The following is a 21,880-nucleotide window of genomic DNA, read 5'->3' as shown; positions in this document are numbered from 1 at the left end:
AATAAAAGTCTTGAAGCAGGATACATTACAAAGAATGAAGAACTCTTTCTGAATACAAAAATCCTAGAACACTGGTAATATACAACTTACCTGAAATAGACAAGAATCTGAAATCACCCCCAGGGAGACCTATTGCATCGGGGTGTGTGTAAATATTCAAGCCCACTGGTAAATACATTGACTTTTTATAAAAGATTTAGTACACAACACCAGATGCTACGTCAAAGACAGCACAGATATGATAAATCAAATTAAACAGATGCCATTTGACAACATTTTCTGCCTTCTGTGTACTTTGGACATTGAATCCTTATACATGAACATTCCCCAGACTGAAGGCATTTAAGTCATTACACAAACTCTAGAAGGGAGAGAACATCCACACCCTGTACCCACCAAATTCATTCTTGAATTGTAACAACCTATACTCAAAAACGATTTCTTCCAACTCGATGGACAGTATCATCAACAAATAAAGGGTACTTCCATGGGAGCCGTTTATGCTCTCAACTTTGGCATTCTCTTTATGGACAATATAGAAAACACCATCATACTCTTCAACAGCAACCTTTTCCATGACAAAACAAAAATCAGGAAGAGATACATCGATGACATTTTTTTAATCTGGAATGGAGACGTGACTGTCTTAACAACATTTGTAACATGGTTGAATAACAACTGAAAAGGACTGAAATCCATCTTCTAATGTAGTACAGATAAAGCTTCTTTTTTGGACTTCATGACTAGAAATGACAATGATGAGCTATACACAGCTCTTTATCGCAAGACTACTGAACATAATACACTTTTGGAATACTCTAGCCATCACCCCAGAGCCTTCATGATTCTCGGCCATACTCACAATTTTTAAGGATCTGTAGAATATGTTTTTTTAAATGGCCTTTTAAAAGAAGCGCAGACATTAAAATCTAAATTGCTTGCCAGGGGCTATTAATGGAAACTGATCACCAAATCCTTAAAAAGGGCATGGAATAATTCATGTGAGGCTTTGCTTTCCCCCAAACACAAGCCCAAGGGAACTGTCCTTAGAACACCCTTTATTTGCCTTCAAAACCAACAAAAATATTAAAGATCATTTAGTTAGAGCAACTATAACTCATTGCACCGTACATGATTTATGGTGAGCCATCATCAATGCAGTGATTACAGAGTATGTGACTATGCTATTGAGTCAAAATAACTTGTACACAATAATGTATGCACTGCGCCCAAACATTCTTCGAACTGTAACACTCCAAATGTGAGTTACTCAATTATCTGTCCTTGTAACTAAATATATATTTGGACAAATGACCCAGAAAATAAGAATAAGGATATACCAACTGTAGAAAGCTGGCGCTGTATATGCTATACCAATGTAAGGTATCGAGTGCACAGAATCCAGGGAGGCCCCAGAGGTATAGCAGAGGCTAAATTAGGTAAGTACTAACAGCTCTCTTTGTGGTAGTGTGGTCGAGCAGTTGGGCTTGTTTTGTATTCACTCAATCAAGACTGATGGCACACACTTAGAGACTGAATCCAGACTAATTAGGTAAGCATAAACAAGGTATACTTATGTTTTATGTCTAGAACCGAGGAGGACTTGGTACAGGTAGGTAAAATATATTCTCAAATGCAATACTTCACAAGGAAATGCAGTTGTGACTGAATTTGCAATAGTTACAGTTTTGTATTGATTCAAAAAGCTGTTTACATTACACAATAATTACTTTTAGAATACTTTTCAGTTACTTTTAGATTACTTTGATTATTGGGGGTGGTATGCCTGGATACCACACCTAAGGATCTCACAATACAAGGCAAGTAAGACTTTTCTTGGCTTGAGTTATAATTAGGGCTCCCAGTTGTATGGTATTTATTTTTTTAACATTTCCGTCTGTATTTATCCATATTTATTTTTTGGCCATCTTGTTGGTATTTATCCATATTTATTTTGTATTCAGAATGAATGGAGCCATAAAATGGTATATTTCCATGTTTATTTATCTTTTAAATGTGCACTCATAGCTGGATGCCTATCACGATTTGGCAAATTAAGCAGCCACGTATATCAAAACACTTCACTCACAGAGACATATTAGCGTTATACTACAAATACATGTTAACATATGCCTGTATTAAAGGAAATTGCATTCTGTTTTTTAACTCTCCGTGCTGTCTATCTGCTCAGCTGTTGCCTGGAATTCATGAAAGACAGGATTGAGAGTCTCTCACAACAAGCATCATGTTCCGTATTTTTCCGCTTTTATAAATGAAAACAGACAGGAAACACATTGTTTTCTGTCTGTATTTATCTGTAAAAATGGAAAACCAGAAGCCTTAGGTATAACTATTGTTTTCCCATAAAACACAATAGTTCAACACAAAATATTTTAGGCCCAAAATCTCATAACATGGGTTCCTATGGCAAAAAATGGTTATCCGTTTCACACGTAAGTAAACGTCTCACGAAAGGGAGTTTTGGGGGTTAGGACCAAGGTCTTGGTAAGCACTCAAGTTGTACCACTAGCAGCACTGGGCGGATGGGTGCAGGGTGCAGGGGCCCAATGTTAGCCAATGGTGCTAAGGGAACCTTTGGTTAGGCAATGCTTACAAATAGGCCATTCAGGGGTGGGAGCAAAGCTCCTGGGGTTAAGGTCAGCACTGCAGGGGAAGACAATAAGCACAGGAGTTGCACCACCAGCGGCACAGGGGTGGCCGGGTGCAGTCTGTCAAGGAGACGTTGGGGGCCCTATGGTTTATGATGGGGACCTTCGGTTAGGCAAAGTTGCTGCAGGCTCATGCAGGGAGACATCCTGAAGGCGACCAATGGCTGGACAGGAAGATTGGGTTCTTGGGGGATGCCTTGACACTGTCGGGTGGGCCACTCAAGGCTGTGGGGCATCGGGTGCAGGGGTGTCTTTTGGCATCTGGTTTCTTTACCACCTCTTTTTGCGGTTGGGAAGACCCTTCAGGTTGAGGGTGCAGGCGTCGCCTTGAAGCTAGAGGGAGGTTGGGGTAACCCTCATACCCTCAGGATCGCTACAGTGACCTCCTTGTGGTGTTGGGTGACTCACATTCAGCCCGTGGGCGTCGGTGCAGATGGTCCAGAGATGTACCCACATTTGGCGCATCTCTGGACACAGGTAAGCCCCTTGTAAAGGGTACCATAGATATCAAGGGCACTGTAACCACTAAGAAAGGGGCCCCCTATGGAAGGATAAAAGGCAGGACCGATAGGGGAAATCCAACTAAATTACTATGGAAAAGTCAACCTGCCTATATACACAATAAACCGTGCCCAACAAGGGTCACTAAATCAATACCATTACTGGGCTAACAACCATAATATACAGGAAACAAATTTTACAAAAAAGATTTTTTATATATATTTATTTTTCATACTTAATATTCATACAGTTGATCACAATTCATCTATATAAAATTACTGACATAAATACATGAAACATGTAGAAATAAGTTAGGTCACAAACACACACATTTAAAACCAGCATCCATTCAGTTAGTCAACCATACAAGCATACTCAGACAAACCTGTCAATACAACACATTCAAGTCGCACATAGAACAATAAGGTGGATGGACAAAGCAGGTTCCATCAATAAGCATATGACGGACTCCCGTGTGTTCTCTTGCTTGGAGATGATAGTTAAATCCAAACACACACAGTGATTCAGCGCCAACGCGCGTTTCGGTGCCTCAACCAAGTGTGGGCTACACCTTCATCAGGGCGACAAAGATAGCATAGAGTGGGACACAGAAAAACTTATGTATAGTCCCAAGGATGAGGGACACACAGATGGGAGCTAAAACCAGCTCAACAACGGATGTCAAGAATAAATGCGATAGGTAGATTCCTAGGGCTCCAGGTACATATTGAGGTAGCAGCCTGGTATTAGAGGTCGATATCCTTATGTAGATAGGCTCATCAGCGTAAATTACACCAATTGCGTAGACATCCAAAATGAAGGTACGCTGCACCGCGGCAAGGATTCCTCGGATGGCGGGCGGGAGACATGGCTCCCGCTACCGACTTTTCCACAGTAATCAAGGGCACTGTGACCAGAGAAGGCTTCCAAAAGGCTTTTGTGCCACCCTTAGAGGCTCTGTACCTTAGCACACATGCTCTGCCATTGCAGGCTGTGATTTTTAGTTTAGAAAAAAGTGAAGAGTTGAAATGGCACACATCCCTGTGTACAATGCCTGCAACCCACTGCCTGAGGCCTAGGTAAGTCACCCCTCTAGCAGGGTGCACTAGCCCTCAGGTGAGGGTACAGTTACATGAGCCCTGTGCCCCTACAGTGTCTAAGCCCATTCTTAGATATTGTAAGTATATGGTCTGGGAGTTGGTCATTACACACTCCACATCTCCATAATGGCTTTAATAAACAATGAGAAAATTGGTAGCAAACTTCTCAGCACATTAAACACAAACTGATGCCAGTATGGGAGTTAATGTAAAATGCACTGAGAGGGCATGTTAGAGATGCCCCCTTAAAATCGACCAGCCCTGGTGTGGTTCTTAATGGCTGCCCGTCATTTGCCACCACCAGACAGGTTGCTGGACCCCTGGGTAGAGAGCCTCCACTCTCTGGGTCCAGAAATAAAGCCCATCCTGGGCAGAAGGGGAAGCTTCAAAGGCCTGCTGCCTTTGGAAGCTGTCCCTGCCTTTTGCTGTCCCTAGCAACTGGCTCCCACCGGTTCTGGCCCCCACTGTGGGCAGGAGAATCAGCGGGGAAACCAAGCTAAGAAGAGAGGTGTGGCCACTTTTGCCAACCCCACCCTTCAGGTGCGGGAGACGAGGTTAATCACACATCTCTGTTCCCTCCATCTTGAAGATGAGGGGATTCAGCCAATTAGGGAGAGGCTCATTCCCCCTCCCACTGGAAGTGGCATAATAGGGGGTATACCTACCCCAAGGAAGGGACCCATTGGTCACTACCTGCACACCCCTTTAACGCCCCTAAATTAAGTATTTAAGGGCAACCCTCAACGTTGCTTCCTCAGATTTGAGGAAGAAAGAAGAAGGACCAAAGAGCTGTGCTGACCCAGGAAGAAGAGAACACCTACTACTTTGGCCCCAGCCTTACCAGCCTGTTCCAACTCCAACATGCCTACAGCTAAGAAACCAGCGAACCCATAGGACCTGCCCTGTACTCACCTTACAGACCATGTACTTCCATTAATTGACTTTAATGACTAATATGTTGATAATTTAACAACACAACACGGATATCATTTATAATTATTGTTGCATGTCCTGCCTCATAGTTTCTATGTATCTCTCTTTAATCCAGAGGCGGTGTGTCCATTAGGATGCTTGGGCTTTGCCCCACTAATTAATTTGAGGCATGAGTGGAGGAGTTGACTGAGAAACAAGCGTGTGTGCCGTTGCCGTCCCTGTCTCACTCACATTTACAAATTCAGGCCGCCGGAGGCAGTCGGCACAGAAGGGGGCAGGGCAGCAGGAGTTCAGTTAAAGTGCATGCGCGCATCGAGCCATCCACGAAAATATCTTTCTTTCAGGTGGTTGGTGGAGCGCACAGCAAGAGTGCGCATGTTCTGTTTAGGGCATAAACATTTTGCGACCAGCCATGAATATGCGCACACTAGGCTGCTCATTAGAAGAGCGAGGGTTGTTCCATGCAACTTTTCTAATGAGCAGCCTAGTGCGCATGTTCGGGCTGGTCGCAAACAATTTTAAGCCCTAAACAGAACATGCGCACTAATGCTCAAGCCAATCCTGGCGCTGCTGCTGGAGCAGTGTCTGGATTGGCTGAGATGTAGGCGGCACAGGAGCGAACATGACGTCAGAGCCTCCTCGTTGAGGCAGACAGACACACCTCGTGTTCACCACCACTACTACCACGTTTGAGGGGAACCGGCTGAGCCTGCAGCAGCGGCCAGGCGGGCACCAGCGAACCGCCGTCTGATTGGTACCGTTTATTTGTTTAATGTTATCCCCCCCCCCGCCGTGAGCATATCGCTGGCCTTGGCTGCTGATCCAGTTGAGGATTGGCACATACCCGTTCCTCTTAGACTTTAACACAAAAGAGAGACAAACAGAAAAGTTGGAGAAAGAGAAACAGTGACAAGGTGAAATTCTTTTGCAGGAATGAAAAATAAGCATCAGGGTGAAATAAGGTGGCAGAAGGCATGACGTGGAATCAAGAATAGTAGCCTTGGCATCGGCAATCCTGACACTCGAGATCAACTTTGGGCCCAGGACACTTTTTATTTTACAAATTAAGCAGTGAGTGCCTCCAGTGCTGGACACGAACAAACCTTTCTGGATTTTTAAGGTGTCTGCTTTCGAAATGGGGTACAGAAAATAGTTTTCTTTTTTGTAAGACATACTATATTTTTTTCTTTATACACGTCATGATAGTTTCCAAACTGTACATTTTGTTGTGGATACATTTCTATAGGTGTCAACCCACGCCGGGGGATGCGAGGAACAAGCCCCTTTCATTCAGCCAGTAACGGAACACTGCTTGAGGTGTCGCAGTGGTAGAGCATGTGAGGCCATGCCTTGTAACCAGTGTCACTGAAGACACACCTGGCGGACTGGGTGCGGAAAGGCGCTTTTGATCTCCATTACTTACAAGTTCGTCAGCTCGTGCCACTCCTAACTTGGTGAGATTCCCTCATCGAGTACAGAATTTAGGGAAAAAAATGACTTTGGCGGGGAATGCCTAAACTATGTTGTCTCTCTTGAACCGGTTGTGTGATGGCCTTGTTGTTTGATCCTGCCCCAAGTTCTTTTGGAAGATAAGGGAACAGAGAGTCATTGGGCAGGATCCGCATAGATGACGTTGAGTGGCACGGGCAGGGAGCCGAGTACCAAAGGCTGGGACTTCTAGTTGGTGGGCTTGAGGCCGGTCAGAGCTGCTTGTCAGTGAGGCACAGACAGCGCCAATGTGCGCAGAGGTGAAACCGTGCTTTCTCCCCAACAGGAACGGTGGTACTGTTAGGTGTTTGCTTTGTGGTAGAGTGCGTTTTACTTGCGGTGCTGGTGGTGGGCTGCTCCGGGTGGCATGCACCTGGGCCTTACTGGAGCAGGATTGATCGCTGGTGTAGTTGACACTGCTGCTCAGATGTAGCTGGTCTCTCAGTGGGTGGCACGGAGAGTTGTGCACCCTGTATTATGTGATGGTTTGTGGAGTTGTCTGCTCTGAGGTAGATGGTCTCTCGGTGGGTGGGGCTGGGTGGTGTGCACCCTGTCTGACGTGGTGCTGCATTCTTGATTCAGATTGAGAGACCGTCGTATAGAAATACAGTCTATGTGACAGAATTCGGGAGAATTGGGGCGTTTTTCATAGGGTATAATGACAGAGTGAAGTCTTAAAATATAATTTTCTGGTAACTGCCTTTGAGTTTGCTTCCTCTTCTGACTGGTGTCCACAACAGGGACAGCCTAGCATGTGAGGATCTAGCTGTGTTGGGGGGCGGGGTGCCTGAGGCCGCAGGAGACCTCTCCCCTCCCCTCCCCCCAGTGGAATTTGAGCGCCTGAAATGCCCTGTGTGCCTTGCCGCCAAGCTCGGAGACGCACACACCCGCCTTGCAGCACTTGCTGCCTGTTTTTTGCTCAGAATACTGGGATGAATGATACTTTGCTGCCCTAGACGTCCTTGCGTGGGGTCCCCAGGTTTACTCTTTTTCGATTGGGCCAGGAGTTCAGCCACGTCATGGCAGCCTGCTCTGTGAGACATGATGAAAATGCACCTTTCCTGTCAGAGAGATACACCTTTCGAAATAACTAAATTATTGTTGCAAGTGGACGGGTGCCCCATGAAAAGGTATCTCCCTGTCTCATTCTGTCATAACCATGTAGGCAGACAGACAAAGGGAAATACGGCAGATAAAAATGCGACTGTGCTAAAAGGGCATGGAAGAGGAAACAGAAGAGAGAAAAAAGAGAGGTAAGAGGGGAGGAAAATACTAATTGGGGGAAGGATAGGGAAGCAAGAAAAAATCAGTCAACAAAGGGAAGCAGAAACAGTACCAGAGAGGAAGAGGACAGTACAAAGAGACGTATTAGAGGGACGTGGGAGAAAGGAAGACCTGAGGAGAAAGAGAATGAAAAGGAACAGAGGAAGAGAAGAGTAGACCACAGAGAGGCAAGTGTGAGAGAGAGAGAGTTGAGGGACAGAGGAAAAAGGAGGGGGCAGGACTGGCTGACATCCATACTTTGAGTTTTTGGGGGGGAGGTTGATGCACATTTTCTTACTCACAGCCAGCACGGAACACTGGGAAACAATAGCATATATTTTAAAGGGCTAAAGTTGTCATGCAGAACAATTTACATATTACAGTAACTGTTGAACAAATTAATGCAAGAAGATACAGGGCGATTGTTGGACTTGGCTCTTCTGGCAGGTTCACCCCTAAACTTTTTGCTTTTAATGGTGACCCGGTGATGGTGATTTTTGGGTTCTGCGCACTTTCACTGTGTCCCAGTGGAAAGTGCGTGCGCACTTTGAGTGCATGTGGTGAGATAGGCCTGCCCTCCCAAAGGAATGCATGGGGAATGTATGTGTCCCTGGTAGTTCCTGATGCGTGGGGTGTACAGGCTCAAGTCTGGTATGTGCGGACTCGTGTGATTGAATGCTGCGAATTGATGTATGCGGCGTGTGTGTGTCTAGTATGGAAGTGCCACTTCTAGACATGGCTGTACGTGTGCTGTGAGGGTGCTGGAGTGTGATTGGCTGGAGCTGGCTGGGATGCCAGGCTCCAGGATGTCTGGATGGGTCTGCCCAGTGGTGAGTGCTGAGATTAGCATGCTGATGTGAGGGGAGGGCTGCACCTGGTTCCTGAATGGTGCTGGGCTTTTCCCACACAATGCTGGCTCCGCCCCCTGTGGTGCGTCTAACGACCCTAGCCTCCCTAGTGAATGAAAGGGGTGGTTGAGCCATCAAGGGTGATCCAAAACCAGCTGCGACTGGTTTCTCCCCCACCCTGCACCTACAGACAAAGGAATTTACAGTATAAGAAGGGGCTTTGTCCCCATACAATTTGTTCTCTTCCAGGATCCTGAGGGGGCTGCTGCTGTTGCTGGGCAGGAGGACCGCCACTTGGAGTACCTCCCTGCCTGGAGGCCCAGTGAGCTGGCTCTGGGCCCAGCCTTGCCCCCTGCCCCCCTGAATAACTTGGCTGGAACTTTATTGGGCTTATAGCACCTGGGAGCGCTGTATTGGCTTTCTAGCGCTGAGAGCGCTTTACTTTTAGCCCCTAAGCGCCTGGAAGCGCTTTATTTGCTTATAGCGCCTGGAGCGCTTTATGGATCTTTAAAGCCGGTGCCCACCCAGCACTGCCAGCGAAATTGAGTAATTCTTTACTAGCGCTTTGGGAGCGCTTTATTGATAATTAAAGCCGGTGCCCACCTGGCATTGCCCCATGTTTCCACCGCCGCAGTCCAGGAGACCCTGACGGGCCGCCGCGCTGCCTACGGCGACCCGGATGTCCCGCCTCCATTCCCCCAATGCCGCGCTGCTATTGGCTGCAGCGCGACCCGGAAGTGTTGCCGCCTGAAACCGGAAGCGGACGGGTGCCCACCCCGCGCTCCGGTGGACAGAGAGAGCCGGCGCCTGGTCTCCCCCCCCCCGGGGCTCCCAAGAGCGAGGGAGAGCCCCGGAGAGAGAGGGAGAAGTGTGGAGAGAGCCCCCGAGGAGCGGGAGCTCTCGTGAAGAGCCGCAGGGCAGAAGAGACGCGCTACTCGAGCAGACCGAGGGAGCATCCACAAAAGCCCGGTGAGTGCCTGCAATGGGGAGGGGGCAGTCGGGGCACCTTGCCGGTGCCCGCCCCTCCCCTCCAGTGCGAGGGCCTGAGTGGTTGTGAGCCCGTGAGGCTCAAGGCGGCATCTTTTATTGTTTAAAGCCCTAAGAGGGCTCCGGGGGCGTTTGTTCATTCTGAGTCCCTAGAGGGGGGGCTCTGACACAGGCGGCATTTGTGCAGAGCCCCGAGAGCCTCGAGCTGCACCTTTGTTTTGTGTAGAGCCCAAGAGGCTCCTGGCCCACATTTGCTGCGAGCACCCACGAGAGGCTCAAGGGAAATAATTGAGTGAGAGCCTGAGAGGCTCCCAGGGGCATTTTGTTGTGCAAAGAGCCCAGCGAGGCTCAAAGGGGCCAGTCATTTGTTTAGAGCCCTGAGAGGCTCGAGGGGACATTTTATTTCTTCAGAGCCTGCAAGGCTCCAACGTTGTCCCCATCTTTGTTTGCACCAGTTGCCCAGCACTTTGTGGGCAACTTCCACGTTTAGGCCCCTGACATTGGGACACAGGGCGTCCTAGCCCTAGCCCTAGAGAGGCCAGTTGGCCTAGGGACAGTCACAGGTGTTGACTAATGTGAGTTTTGCGCACTTGTGATTTACTTGCTAAGGTAATTTCTGCGCAATTGTTATTTCCTACACCTCTGAATGTTTTTAGGCATCATGTGTTTTCCTTCCCTACACCACTGAATGTATGTCTATGCATCATGTGTTATGTGCTTATACCCCTACAGGTATTGTAATACTTAGGTGGTTGTTCTCCTAGTACAGGTGGTGCTAGTGAGGTCCTGGTTACCAGTAGTTACTGGTTGTCTGCTACAGTGATTTTACATTCTATGTGCTATGTTCTAAAAGTCTTACTTCTAAAAGTGCTGATTCCTGACAGTGGTCCAGGTGGCCCTGTCGTGTACATATCCCCTGTAAATTCTGCCCGTGCCTGTTGGCACATTGTAAAGTGTGTGTTTTCATCTAATGTGTTTTGGTGTAATACAAAGGCTATTTTTATATATAACCTTGTGTGGAGTTTCCTTTGTGGTGGGCCTTGGGTGTTGTTGCTGGGGTGCGTGCGCAAACACTTAACTCACATCGCCTCCAAGTTTAGCCTTACTGCTCGTGCTACGTTACCAAGGGGGTGAGCAGGGGTTATCTTGGCGTGTAACTCCCTTGCCCTGACGTGGAAGTGGTGGTCTCTGACTGACTTTGGCGCAAGCCCTGGCCAGCCAGGGATCCCATTTCTAACAGCGGTTTTTAATGCGTTTAATATTTCAAGACTATACGTTCCCACTGCTTAATAAGCCTTGCTTTATCGCTGCGTTCATTTGCTTTAAAATGCACCATTTGAAAATCTTTTTTAAACTTCTCCCTAGACCCCAGATTTGTCCACTGAACTTGTCCACATCACTAACTAGTGTTCTCTATTGGAAAGGGTAGAGCCAAAGCAGTCTTGCTTAGTACCCTAACCCTCTTCAGAAGTCAGACTCACTTAGCAACCCAGAAATTCTCTTGAATAATGTAAGTTTTCTTTTATGAATGACTAGAAGTACTGAATTTTTAGTCCATTTATCACAGAAACAGTGCTGAAAATTGCACCAAAAAGATGCCTTTTTTAAAAATGTCTTCACGGGGGAGAACCCCCCTAATTGCTGTCGGGCTCGCTCGCCGCGCTCGCATGCGTTGATTTGTTCTCCATACGCCTCACCAGTTGCAAATTCCACCAGCGCCCCTGCCTTAATCACTGTGGGCCATGTCACCTCATTCTTTTGACATTGGGCCTCCCTCAACATGTCTTTACTTTAATTTTAATTGTGGGTTTCCGAACCCCTTTATGGTCCAAAAGGGCTGAGTTATTATTTTCAAATAACAGACACTTTTGGTAGTCAGTTTTCCTTTTTTTCACCTTCATATGAGATGTACGTGCAGAAAATCATGGCACCACACTTTGGTGGTAAGAATCACTGGGACATCGTGAACACGTTCATATTATATTGTTCAGGGGACACCATAGTTTAATCGGAACCCCCATTTGGATTTCCTGTAGAATTGAAGTATACTGAATTGACTTAATTCGAACTTCCTTGAAGTTACTACCCCAACGCAGTTTCTTACTTACCCCCACTAACGTACTCGCGAGCCATATTCTCACGATTGACATACCCAACACACTTTATCCATGTATGTCAGATTGATTATTCTGGTATCTACTTGCCCAACTGCCAAGTTCTGTATGTAAGACCAGTCACGCTGTGAGAAGGTACAAGCCTTATTTTTTAATTATACACCTTGTTCATTGTTGTTCCGCCACACGTTGTTCCCGCACACATTGGCGTCCCCAGTCCACTATTAGTATGGTGTATGCCTCATTTCCACGATGTTTTTCATTGTTGAACCACCTCGATTGAGCCACCCTATTTTGACAATGACATCGTAGTGGTTTTCTCTTCTTTTTATTGATTAAATTAAATCGTGGTTTTCCATTGTTCGAATTCCAAGGCATGCATTGACTTGCTGGATGCTGTTGTGCCATGCTATCCTCGCATCACAGTTTTGATGCTCCCATGAGACGTGGTCCACATAATAATTATTGCTTGAACTGACATGGGTTACGTATTATTGTTCACAATTCACATCGTTCTGCGCATTGCTCTCTCCGTAGTACGACTCAGTGGTTCTCATGAGACTGTGATCCACATTATATCTATGGCTTGTATTGGCATGCTGTTTCTTTTTTGTGGATTATCAGGTTCCCAAAATGATTCCGTTGCTTTTATGAATCGGTTTCACATGGTAATGATCACCTGAATAGTCACAACAAGCATGTTCTCGTGCCTTTTTCTTAAACCTGACATCCGTAACGCTTCCTCTTTTTTCTTCCTTACATCTACAGGTGTTTACTATTTATTATTTCAAATTATGATTTATGTAATCAGGCATATACTTCTGTTTTCCTGATGATGATCCTGTATGCTAAATGAATCGGAACCTCGTCGAGCTAAAAACTATCAAATTTGTAAATATGTTTAATGGGTGCAGCAGTGGTCTTTTCTACAAATAAGTGACCTTTATTGTGTACATTATTGATAGTCACATAATTTTCCTTGCCTGTTTTTGTGTGGTTTTCAACACTTGTTGAGGATTACCTTGGTGGTGTTGATCTTCCTTATTCAATTGCTAAATTTAAAATAAAAACATTTCTATATGTTCGAATGGATAATTCCTGGAGATTTTTTTTCCAGACTATTGATTTTTATTAAACTACTTAGGGACCCTTGTTCCTTAAAATACATATTACGCTTGGTCCCTATTGATTCTTGGGTTTTCCTTGTGTTTGCTTAACTTCGCTGTGTTAGAGAGCAGAAATGCTCCATATTTACAAAGATGTGATGTATTTCTACTCTCTTTGTGCGGACGCACTGTGTGCTGCCTAGCGCCAATGCAGACACTGTTATATCACAGTGCAAGGATGCCTGCATTACAGACAGGTTTGTTTTTGAGCAGGAAGGGACACAAAATCAATCCTAAAAGGCATTTTATTATTTTCGTATGTGCTGTTCTGCAGCAGACGTGGAAAGAGGAAATAATGAGTAGAAAATTAAGATATTTCTCCTTGTTACAACTCACAAGGGAAGGTGCAGCATTTTGATGCATTTCCAGGAGTACTAGCTTTAGTAAATCTGGGAATGCATCAAAATCCATGGGTAGATGCATGTGATCGCCCATGCTCCACCCACATAAAGCCTCCCAAGTGAAAGAACAAGTTACATACCATCGTTAACGGATGTATGTCATGACAACGCGGGTTTTACACCGCGCTGCCATTACGACGCATCTATTACAACGCAAGTCGTTACAACGACTAGCGCTGTAGGCGCTGGATTGTGGAATAGTTAAATTTTCTATTCCAACTCTAGCCACGTAACAGTAGGGAAGGTGTTGGAATAGAAAATAAAACTATTCCTTTACCAAGAGCGACCTCCAGCGCAAGTCGTTGTAACGACTTGCGTTGTGATGGCAGCGTCGTAATGGCAGCGCGGTGTAAAGCCCGCGTTGTCATGGCTGTCTCCCATCGTTAACGCCTTATATGGTAGAGACTCTATCTAGATGCAGATTCCTTACCTTAGAATATTCCCAGGCTTCAGACTGGATCAGGAAGATTTTTGAGCAGTATGCCTGCGTCCCGATAGGTGGAGTCATATAAATAAAAATTGACCAGTGCTGTGGAAAAGACTAAGGCCCTGAAAAAGGTGTCCCTTACATCCTTACCGTTTCGCAGAACGGGGAGGATCGGTAAGGAATCTGCTGCTAAATAGAGTCACTACCAGATTGCCAGACAGTAACATTGTGTGAACATGTGCAGTGATGCCCACTTTGCCGACTGACAGATGTCTAGGAGGGGAATGCTGTGCACTAATGCAATGGTCGCAGCCTTGGGTCAGTGAGCCTGTAAGCCCTCAGGGGGTTGTTCTTGGCCAGTATTTAGCAGATTTTTATGCACAGGATGATCCGTCGTAAAATGTCTGTGTGTCCTAAGGAAGTTTTAAAGAACATTACTGTAGTAAAGATGTCCACACGTTGTAAGTTTCCAGAGCGTTTATTAAGTTCAGTTCAACATAGGTGCCCCCTGCTTGGCAGGATAATCATTGTCAACATTCTACTGCTGCCTTCAGGTGACAGCACGGGACATACCAAGAGGGGAGGAGGCAGGGGGGGAAACACGAAGGAGTGGGAGTAACCAAGGGATAAGTTACAACAATTACTTTTACACGTATAAATGCCAAAATACAAAGAAAATGGCTTTGCAGGTTTATAAATTTGTGCACAAGGGTTTATAGCAGGTCCCTAAGATTCAAGCTGAGTGAACAGTATTTTATTTTTCTATCCATTACTAAGAACCAAAAATGGTGTTCGGGACTCCTTAAAAAAGATTCAAGCTAAATGAACAGTATTTTATTTTCTATCCACTACTGAAAAACAAAAATGGTGTCTGGGGCTCCTTAAGAAAGAGATAATGTTCCTTCAACAAGTAGCAAGTGTAATCCAGGCAGTTTGTGAATTATCTGTGCTACAGGTTTTACAGCTCGGTATAGGAGGTGAAAGTGAGCATGGGTATTATCTGTATTCATCTGTAACCTCAAGTGCCTGATGTGCTGGATTAGAATACAGTACATGATACAGCGGAAACCAAAACCTATATCGAACATTTGAAAACTTATACATTCGGTTTCTGAGTTGTGTTTTTGACTCTTCCTGACTTGGGTGAATTTGCACAATGCCTCAGTGTAGAGATATATGTGTCATATGTGGAAACCCAATTACATATGCATTCTACAAATCCTATAGAGCACTCACTCATAAACCTTCTGTGTGTGTGGAAAATCGGTAAGCTTACTTGGAACATGCGACAAGAAAGAAAGCCAACTTACCTGGCTGGGCAACATATCCAGCACTCCCTAAAAAACAAATTACAGTAAGAACCTGCTCCATAAATGTTAAGTTTATAACAAAAGCTTTTTATGTATATAGGAAACACAACAACATAGATAATTAAATGTGGTTGGTGCTGAGGAGAGATGGGTACTTTATCTGGGTAGGAATCTGTGTTGGTATACCAATTTACAGGGATGGGAAGAGAGCTGCAGTGGTGGAGTTCCGAAAACTGAAAAGACCACATTTGGGTGAGGTGAATGGTAGCTTGAGAAAAGAAAAAAGGATGCCTCACAAAGTTGGCTATGTTTTCTTTTTATTCAAAGGGGTGCAAAAACAGGGGAGATATTTACAAACCTTTCATGCAGGGCAGCAAGCAAAGTTGCTGTGCTGTGCTGTGTGAAAGAGTAGAAATGCTCCATATTGACAAAAATGTGAAGCATTTCTGCAAACTTCTTGCGCAGGCACACTGTGCACTGTTTAATGCCAACACAGACACCGTTTCACCACAGTGCAAGGGTGCCTGCATTACAGGCAGGATGGTTATTGTGCAGAAAGGGACAAGAAATTAATAATTAGAGGCATTTTCCTCCTTCTGTGTGTGCTGTCCTGTAGCAGAGGTGGGAAAGAGGAAATAACTAATAGACATAAATATATTTATCCTTGTTAGGACTCACTCAGGAAGGCATAATGTTTTGATGTATTCACAGGTGCACTAACTTTAGTAAATCTAGGAACGCATCAGAATCATGGGTAGATGCATGGGAACGCCGATATTCCACCCATGGAATGCCTCCCACGTTGAAGAACAAGTTAAATTACCTTTGTTAACGCCTTATCTGGTAGAGACTCTATCTAGATGCAGATTCCTTACTTTAGAATATTCCCAGGCATCAGAGTGGACTAGGAAGATTTTTGAGCAGTACTACAGCGTGCCGGTAGATGGCGTCGTTCTGCTACACGTCGCCATGACCCTCGCCAGAAGTGACGTGCGCGGTATCTATACAGGCGTCACCTCGGTGCGCTGACATCAATTGCTTTCACAATTTTTCATGTCAGGAGTGCAGAGCCTCAATAAAAACTGACCAGTGCTGTGGAAAAGACTATGGCCCATAAAAAGGTGTCCTTTACATCGTAACCGGTTCGCAGAATAGGGGGGATGAGAGGTTCTGTAAGGAATATGCGGCTAGACAGAGTCACTACCAGATTGTCCTGGCAGTAATGTTATGTGAACGTGTGCAGTGATTCCCACTTTGCCACCTGATAGATGTCCAAGAGAGTAACGCGGTGCACTAATGCAGTGGTTGCAGCCTTGGGTGTGTGAGCCTGCAAGACCTCAGGGGGGCTGTTCTTGGCCAGTATTAGCAGATATTAATGCACAGGATGATCCATGGTGAGATGGTCTGTGTGTCCTAAGGAAGTTTGAGAAAACCTTACTTTTACACTTATAAATGCCAAAATACAAAACAATTGGTTTCGCTCAGGTTATACATGTGTGCATCAGGGTTTATAGCAGGTCCCTACATTTCAAGCTAAGTGAACAGTATTTTATTTTTCTATACACAACCAAGAACCAAAAATGGTGCCTGGGGCTCCTTAAGAAATAAGTAATTTTCCTTCAAGAAGTAGCAGGTGTAATCCAGGCAGTTTGTGAAATTATCTGGGCTACCAGTTTTGCTGGTAGGTATAGGAGGTGAAAGTGAGCATGGGTATAATCTGTGTACATATGGAATCACAAGTGACAGTGTCTAATGTGCTGGACTAGTACACAGTACATGATACTGCGGAAACCAAACCGAGAAAGTACATTTGAAAATTCATGCATTCGGTTTCTGAGTTGAGTTTTTGACTTTTCCTGACTTGGGTGAATTTGCACAATGCCTCGGTGCAGACAAATATGCATCATGGGTGGAAACCCAAATACATATGTTTTCTACAAATCCTAAAGAGCACTCACTCATAAATCTTCTGTGTGTGTGGAAAACCGGTGAGCTTCCTTGGAACATGCAACAAGAAAGAAAGCCATCTTACCTGGTTGGGTAGCATATCCAGCACTCCCTAAAAAGAAATTACAGTGAGAACATGCTACATAAATCTTTAGAAGTGTAAAGTTTATAACGAAAAGCTTTTTGTGTATATAGGAAACACAACAAGATAGACCATTAAACGTGGTTGATGCTGAGGGGAGATGGGTAATTTATCTGGGTAGGTATACCAGTTTATAGGGATGGGAAGAGAGTTGCAGTGGTGGAGTACCAGAAACGCGAAAGACCAAATTTGGGTGAGGTGAATGGTAGCTTGAGAATAGAAAAAAGTATGCCCCATTCATGTTCAGAAAATATGAGAGGTATGGAAAGATTCTGAGGTGTGAGTCTATTTTTTTTTAACATTCACAAAGTTGGCGATGATTTCTTTTATTCACAGTGCTTGGAAAAACAGGGGGCATATTTACTACCCTTTCACACAGGGCAGTAAGCAAAGTTGCTTGCTACGGTGTGTGACAGAGCAGAAATGCTACACGTATACAAAGATGTGAAGCATTTGTGCTCTCTCCTTGCGCAGGCACACTGTGAACTGTCTAGTGCCAACACAGGCACTGTTGCACCACAGTGCAAGGGTGCCTGCATTACTGAAATGCCAGAAACCGGTCCTCGGAAGCTTGTTTCCGGTCCAGGGAAAGCATGGCTTGGCAGTTCGGGCTGGACTGTTCCCATGAGGCACAGGGTCAGATTGATTTGCATATGGCCATGTCTGAACTGGGGTGGCAGAGTGGGCTAAAGAACGGTGATGGATTAAACCCAGATCTGTTGACTGGGTGTGAGTGTTTGATTGGTTCAGATGCTCCGTCCATCACCACCCCCTTTTGTACCACGGTGTGTGACAGAGAAGAAATGCTACACGTATACAAAGATGTGAAGCATTTGTGCTCTCTCCTTGCGCAGGCACACTGTGAACTGTCTAGTGCCAATACAGACACTGTTGCACCACAGTGCAAGGGTGCCTGCATTACAGGCAGGAATTTTTTTGTGCAGGAAGGGAGAAAAAGTTAAGAGAGGTGTGGCGCCGCGGCCAGGGCGACTGACGCTGGAATCTGGGGACCACGGTTCTATCCCCGGCTCCGGCGGCAGGTTAGCCCAGCACCATGTGACTCTGGGCAATAGCTCGCTTAATCTTCCCGACGGCCCCCAGCGCCTAGAGACCCTTACGGGTGATTGTGCGCTTTACAAATGTGGACTTTAATTATTAGAGGCATTTTCCTCTTTCTGTGTCTGCTGTCCTGCAGCAGACGAGATAAGAGGAAGTAACAAGTAGAAATAAATATATTTCTCCTTGTTACGACTCACTAGGGAAGGCATAATATTTTGATGTATTCCAAAGTGTACTAGCTTTAGTAAATCTGGGAATGCAACACAATCCATGGGTGGATGCATGGGAACACCTAAGCTCCACCCTTGGAATGCCTACCAAGTTGAAGAAAAAGTTACATACCATCGTTAATGCCTTATCTAGTAGAGGCCCTTTCTAGATGCCGATTCCTTACCTTAGAATATCCCCAGGAGTCAGAGTAGATCAGGAACATTTTCGAGCAGTACCACTGCATGCCAGTAGGTGGCGTCATTCTGCTCCATGGCAGTGGGACCCTCGCCGGCATTGACATGCGCAGTACCTAGACAGGCACCACCTCTATGCACTGATGTCAATTACTTTCAAGACTTTCCACGCCAGGAGCGTGGAGCCTCGATGAAACCACTGGTGTCGAAAAGACTAAGGGCCAGATGTAGGTAATCCCAATTTACCTATTCTTAAATACTGAATTTTACCGATTCGGTATTTAGGAATAGGTAAATGGGATGTAGATACATTTTTGGTAAAAATGACCGAATCTGTAAGATTCGGTATTTACCAAATCGGTATTTACCGATTCGGTAATTGCCATTCATTTCTATGGGCCTGGAGGCCCATAGGAATGAATGGCAATTACCGAATCGGTAAATACCGATTCGGTAAAATGGGGGAAACATTCAAGGGTGCCAGGGTGTCAAGCACCCCTGAATCGTGCTTGTGTGCAGATGTGGCAGACATACATGCCCTTAGCCACATGGCACAGTTGAAAATGCACATATTTGCATTTTCAAAGGTATTCGTTATTTACCACCAACTTATAGTTGGTGGTAAATAACGAATCCTTACAGGTGAAAAGCACTCACTTGCTTCCTACATTTCAGATTCGGTAATCGGTATCGGTATTTAAGAATTTAAGAATTCGGTAATTTACCGAATTCTTAAATACCGATTCGGTAAATTACCGAATCTGAAATGTAGCCACCTACATCCCAAATGCCTAATACCAGTCGGTAACGGCCGAAATTCGGTAATTTCGGCCGTTACGGACCGGTATTAGGGTTCCTACATCTGGGCCTAAGACCCTGAAAAGAGTTTCCCTTATACCTTAACTGGTTCTTGGCGAGGAAAGGAGGGTATGTAAGGAATATGCAGCTAGACAGAGTCTCTACCAGATAAGGTGTTACCGATGGCAAGTAACTTGTTCATCTCATAGAGCCTTCTAGCCGCAGGTTACGTACCTTAGAATAGATACCCAAGCAATACCTCTCTGGAGGTGTGCCTGTGAGGCAGATTAGACGAGAAAGTCTTGCATGACCCAACGTGCGAAGTGCCCATTAGGATGAACCTGACTATACAGGCAGTAATGGATTGTGAATGTGTGCAGTGATGCCCACACTGCCGCCTAACAGGCTTGTTATTGTGAGGAAGAGACACAAAATTAATCATTAGAGGCATTTTCCTCTTTCTGTGTGTGCTGTCCTGCAGGAAAGGTGGAGAAGAAAGTAACTACTAGAGATAGATATATTTCTCCTTGTTACGGCTCACAGGGGAAGCATAATATTTTGATGTATTCCCAGGTTCACTAGCTTTAGTAAATTCAGGAATGCATCAAAATCCATAAGTAGATGCATGGAAATGCCCATCCTCCACCCATGAAATGCCTCTCAAATTGAAGAACAAGTTAAATTAACGCCTTATCTGGTAGAGACTTGATCTAGATGCAGATTCCTTACTTTAGAATATCCCAAGGTGACAGAGTGGATAAGGAACGTTTTTGAGCAGTACTCCTTCGTGCCAGTAGGTGAAGTCGTTCGGCTACACGTCGGCATGACTTTCACCGAAAGTGACGTGCACAATACCTATACAGGCATCCCTGGATTGAGCTGACCTCAATTACTTTCACAACTTTCCACATCAAGAGCGCAGAACCTCGATAAGAACTGACCAGTGCTTTGGAAAAGACTAACAGGCACATGCATCAACCATATTTGCGAGCGCAAAAGGTGCGATTCGCAAAAATCGTCTGTTTGCTCCCGCAAATTGGGCATCTGCGATGCATCAACGTGTCAGCCTCTCGCAATTCAATACATCGATTCCTTAAATGCAATGCATGATGGATTTGCAAATTGCAAATTTGCTACGAGGGGGCTCAAATTACCATCAATTCGTACTTGATGGTAATTTGCAAAAAACTTTGAAGTTGTTCAAAGTTGTAGGGTACACACACATGCCCAACATGTGTGCACAGATCAATTTCAGGAGTGCAACAGGGTGTCCTTTTGACACCCTAGTACCTATTGGTACTCGCAAATTGCGCATGCAATCTCCCATTCATTCCTATGTGCCTGGAGGCCCATAGGAATGAAAGGGAAGGCATTCCTTAATTCATAGGAATGAAAGGGAAGGCATTCCTTAATTGCGACTCGCAATTTGTTATTCGCAATTAAGGAATGTTTGGGAATCGCTAATTTTATAGCGATTCTTACATGCATATGCTTTTGCGATTCCTTAATAATCGCAATTAAGGAATCGCAAAAGCCTACATTGATGCATGTACCTGATATTCCCTGAAAAAGGTGTCCCTTACATCATAACCGGTTCGCAAAATGGGGAGGATCTGTGAGGAATATGCGGCTAGACAGTCACTAACAGATTGTCCAGGCAGTAATGTTATGTGAACGTGTGCAGTGATGCCCACTTTGCCGCATGACAGATGTTCAGGAGAGGAAAGCGACATGCTAATGAAGTGGACACAGCCTTGGGTCTGTGAGCCTGCAAGCCCTCAGAGGGCTCTTTTTTGGTCAGTGAGTAGGAGAGGAAAGCGACATGCTAATGAAGTGGACACAGCCTTGGGTCTGTGAGCCTGCAAGCCCTCAGAGGGCTCTTTTTTGGTCAGTGAGTAGCAGATCTTAATTTGGGGCTCCCTATTTTCCATTTTTACATGTTTTTACAGATAAATACAGACAGAAAACATTTATTTTCTTGACTGTATATATTTGTAATTGTGGATAAAAACGGAAATTGGGTTGCTTTTTGAGACATTCTAAATACTGTCTGCCATGACTGCAAGGCCAATAGCTGTGTGTATTGATATATAAGCGGATTTAAAATGAAAGGAATTTTAGTAAAGAGGCTTTAACACCAGTAGAAATGCACAAGGTTGATACTGAAATGTGCTTATTTTCATATAAGTGCATTGATATATCTTTCGGGGGTGTTCGCCTGACAGGGATTCAAGCATGAGTGCATATTTAGCGGTAAAATACATGTGGAAATATACTACTTTCATCTTAATTTCTACACAAAACGCAAAATAAATATAGATAA

At 45.0% G+C, this 21,880-nt stretch overlaps 1 protein-coding gene across 1 annotated transcript in view; it reads right to left on the bottom strand.

The window, feature by feature from the left end:
- The window catches only part of LOC144768685 (uncharacterized), a 9,047,330-nt gene that overhangs the window by 7,617,606 nt on the left and 1,407,844 nt on the right, over positions 1-21,880 (bottom strand). Inside the window, exons 7-8 of the mRNA XM_078652515.1 lie at positions 17,240-17,266; positions 15,208-15,234 (exon numbers count right to left, since the gene is read on the bottom strand). Coding sequence (XP_078508641.1) covers positions 15,208-15,234; positions 17,240-17,266 — 54 coding nt within the window. The remainder of the gene's footprint in view (positions 1-15,207; positions 15,235-17,239; positions 17,267-21,880) is intronic.

The sequence above is a fragment of the Lissotriton helveticus genome, chromosome 7 (assembly GCF_964261635.1).
Source record: "Lissotriton helveticus chromosome 7, aLisHel1.1, whole genome shotgun sequence".
Taxonomy (NCBI): Eukaryota; Metazoa; Chordata; class Amphibia; order Caudata; family Salamandridae; genus Lissotriton; species Lissotriton helveticus.
Note: the sequence above shows the minus strand (reverse complement) of the source record. Positions and strands in the feature narration are given on the sequence as shown.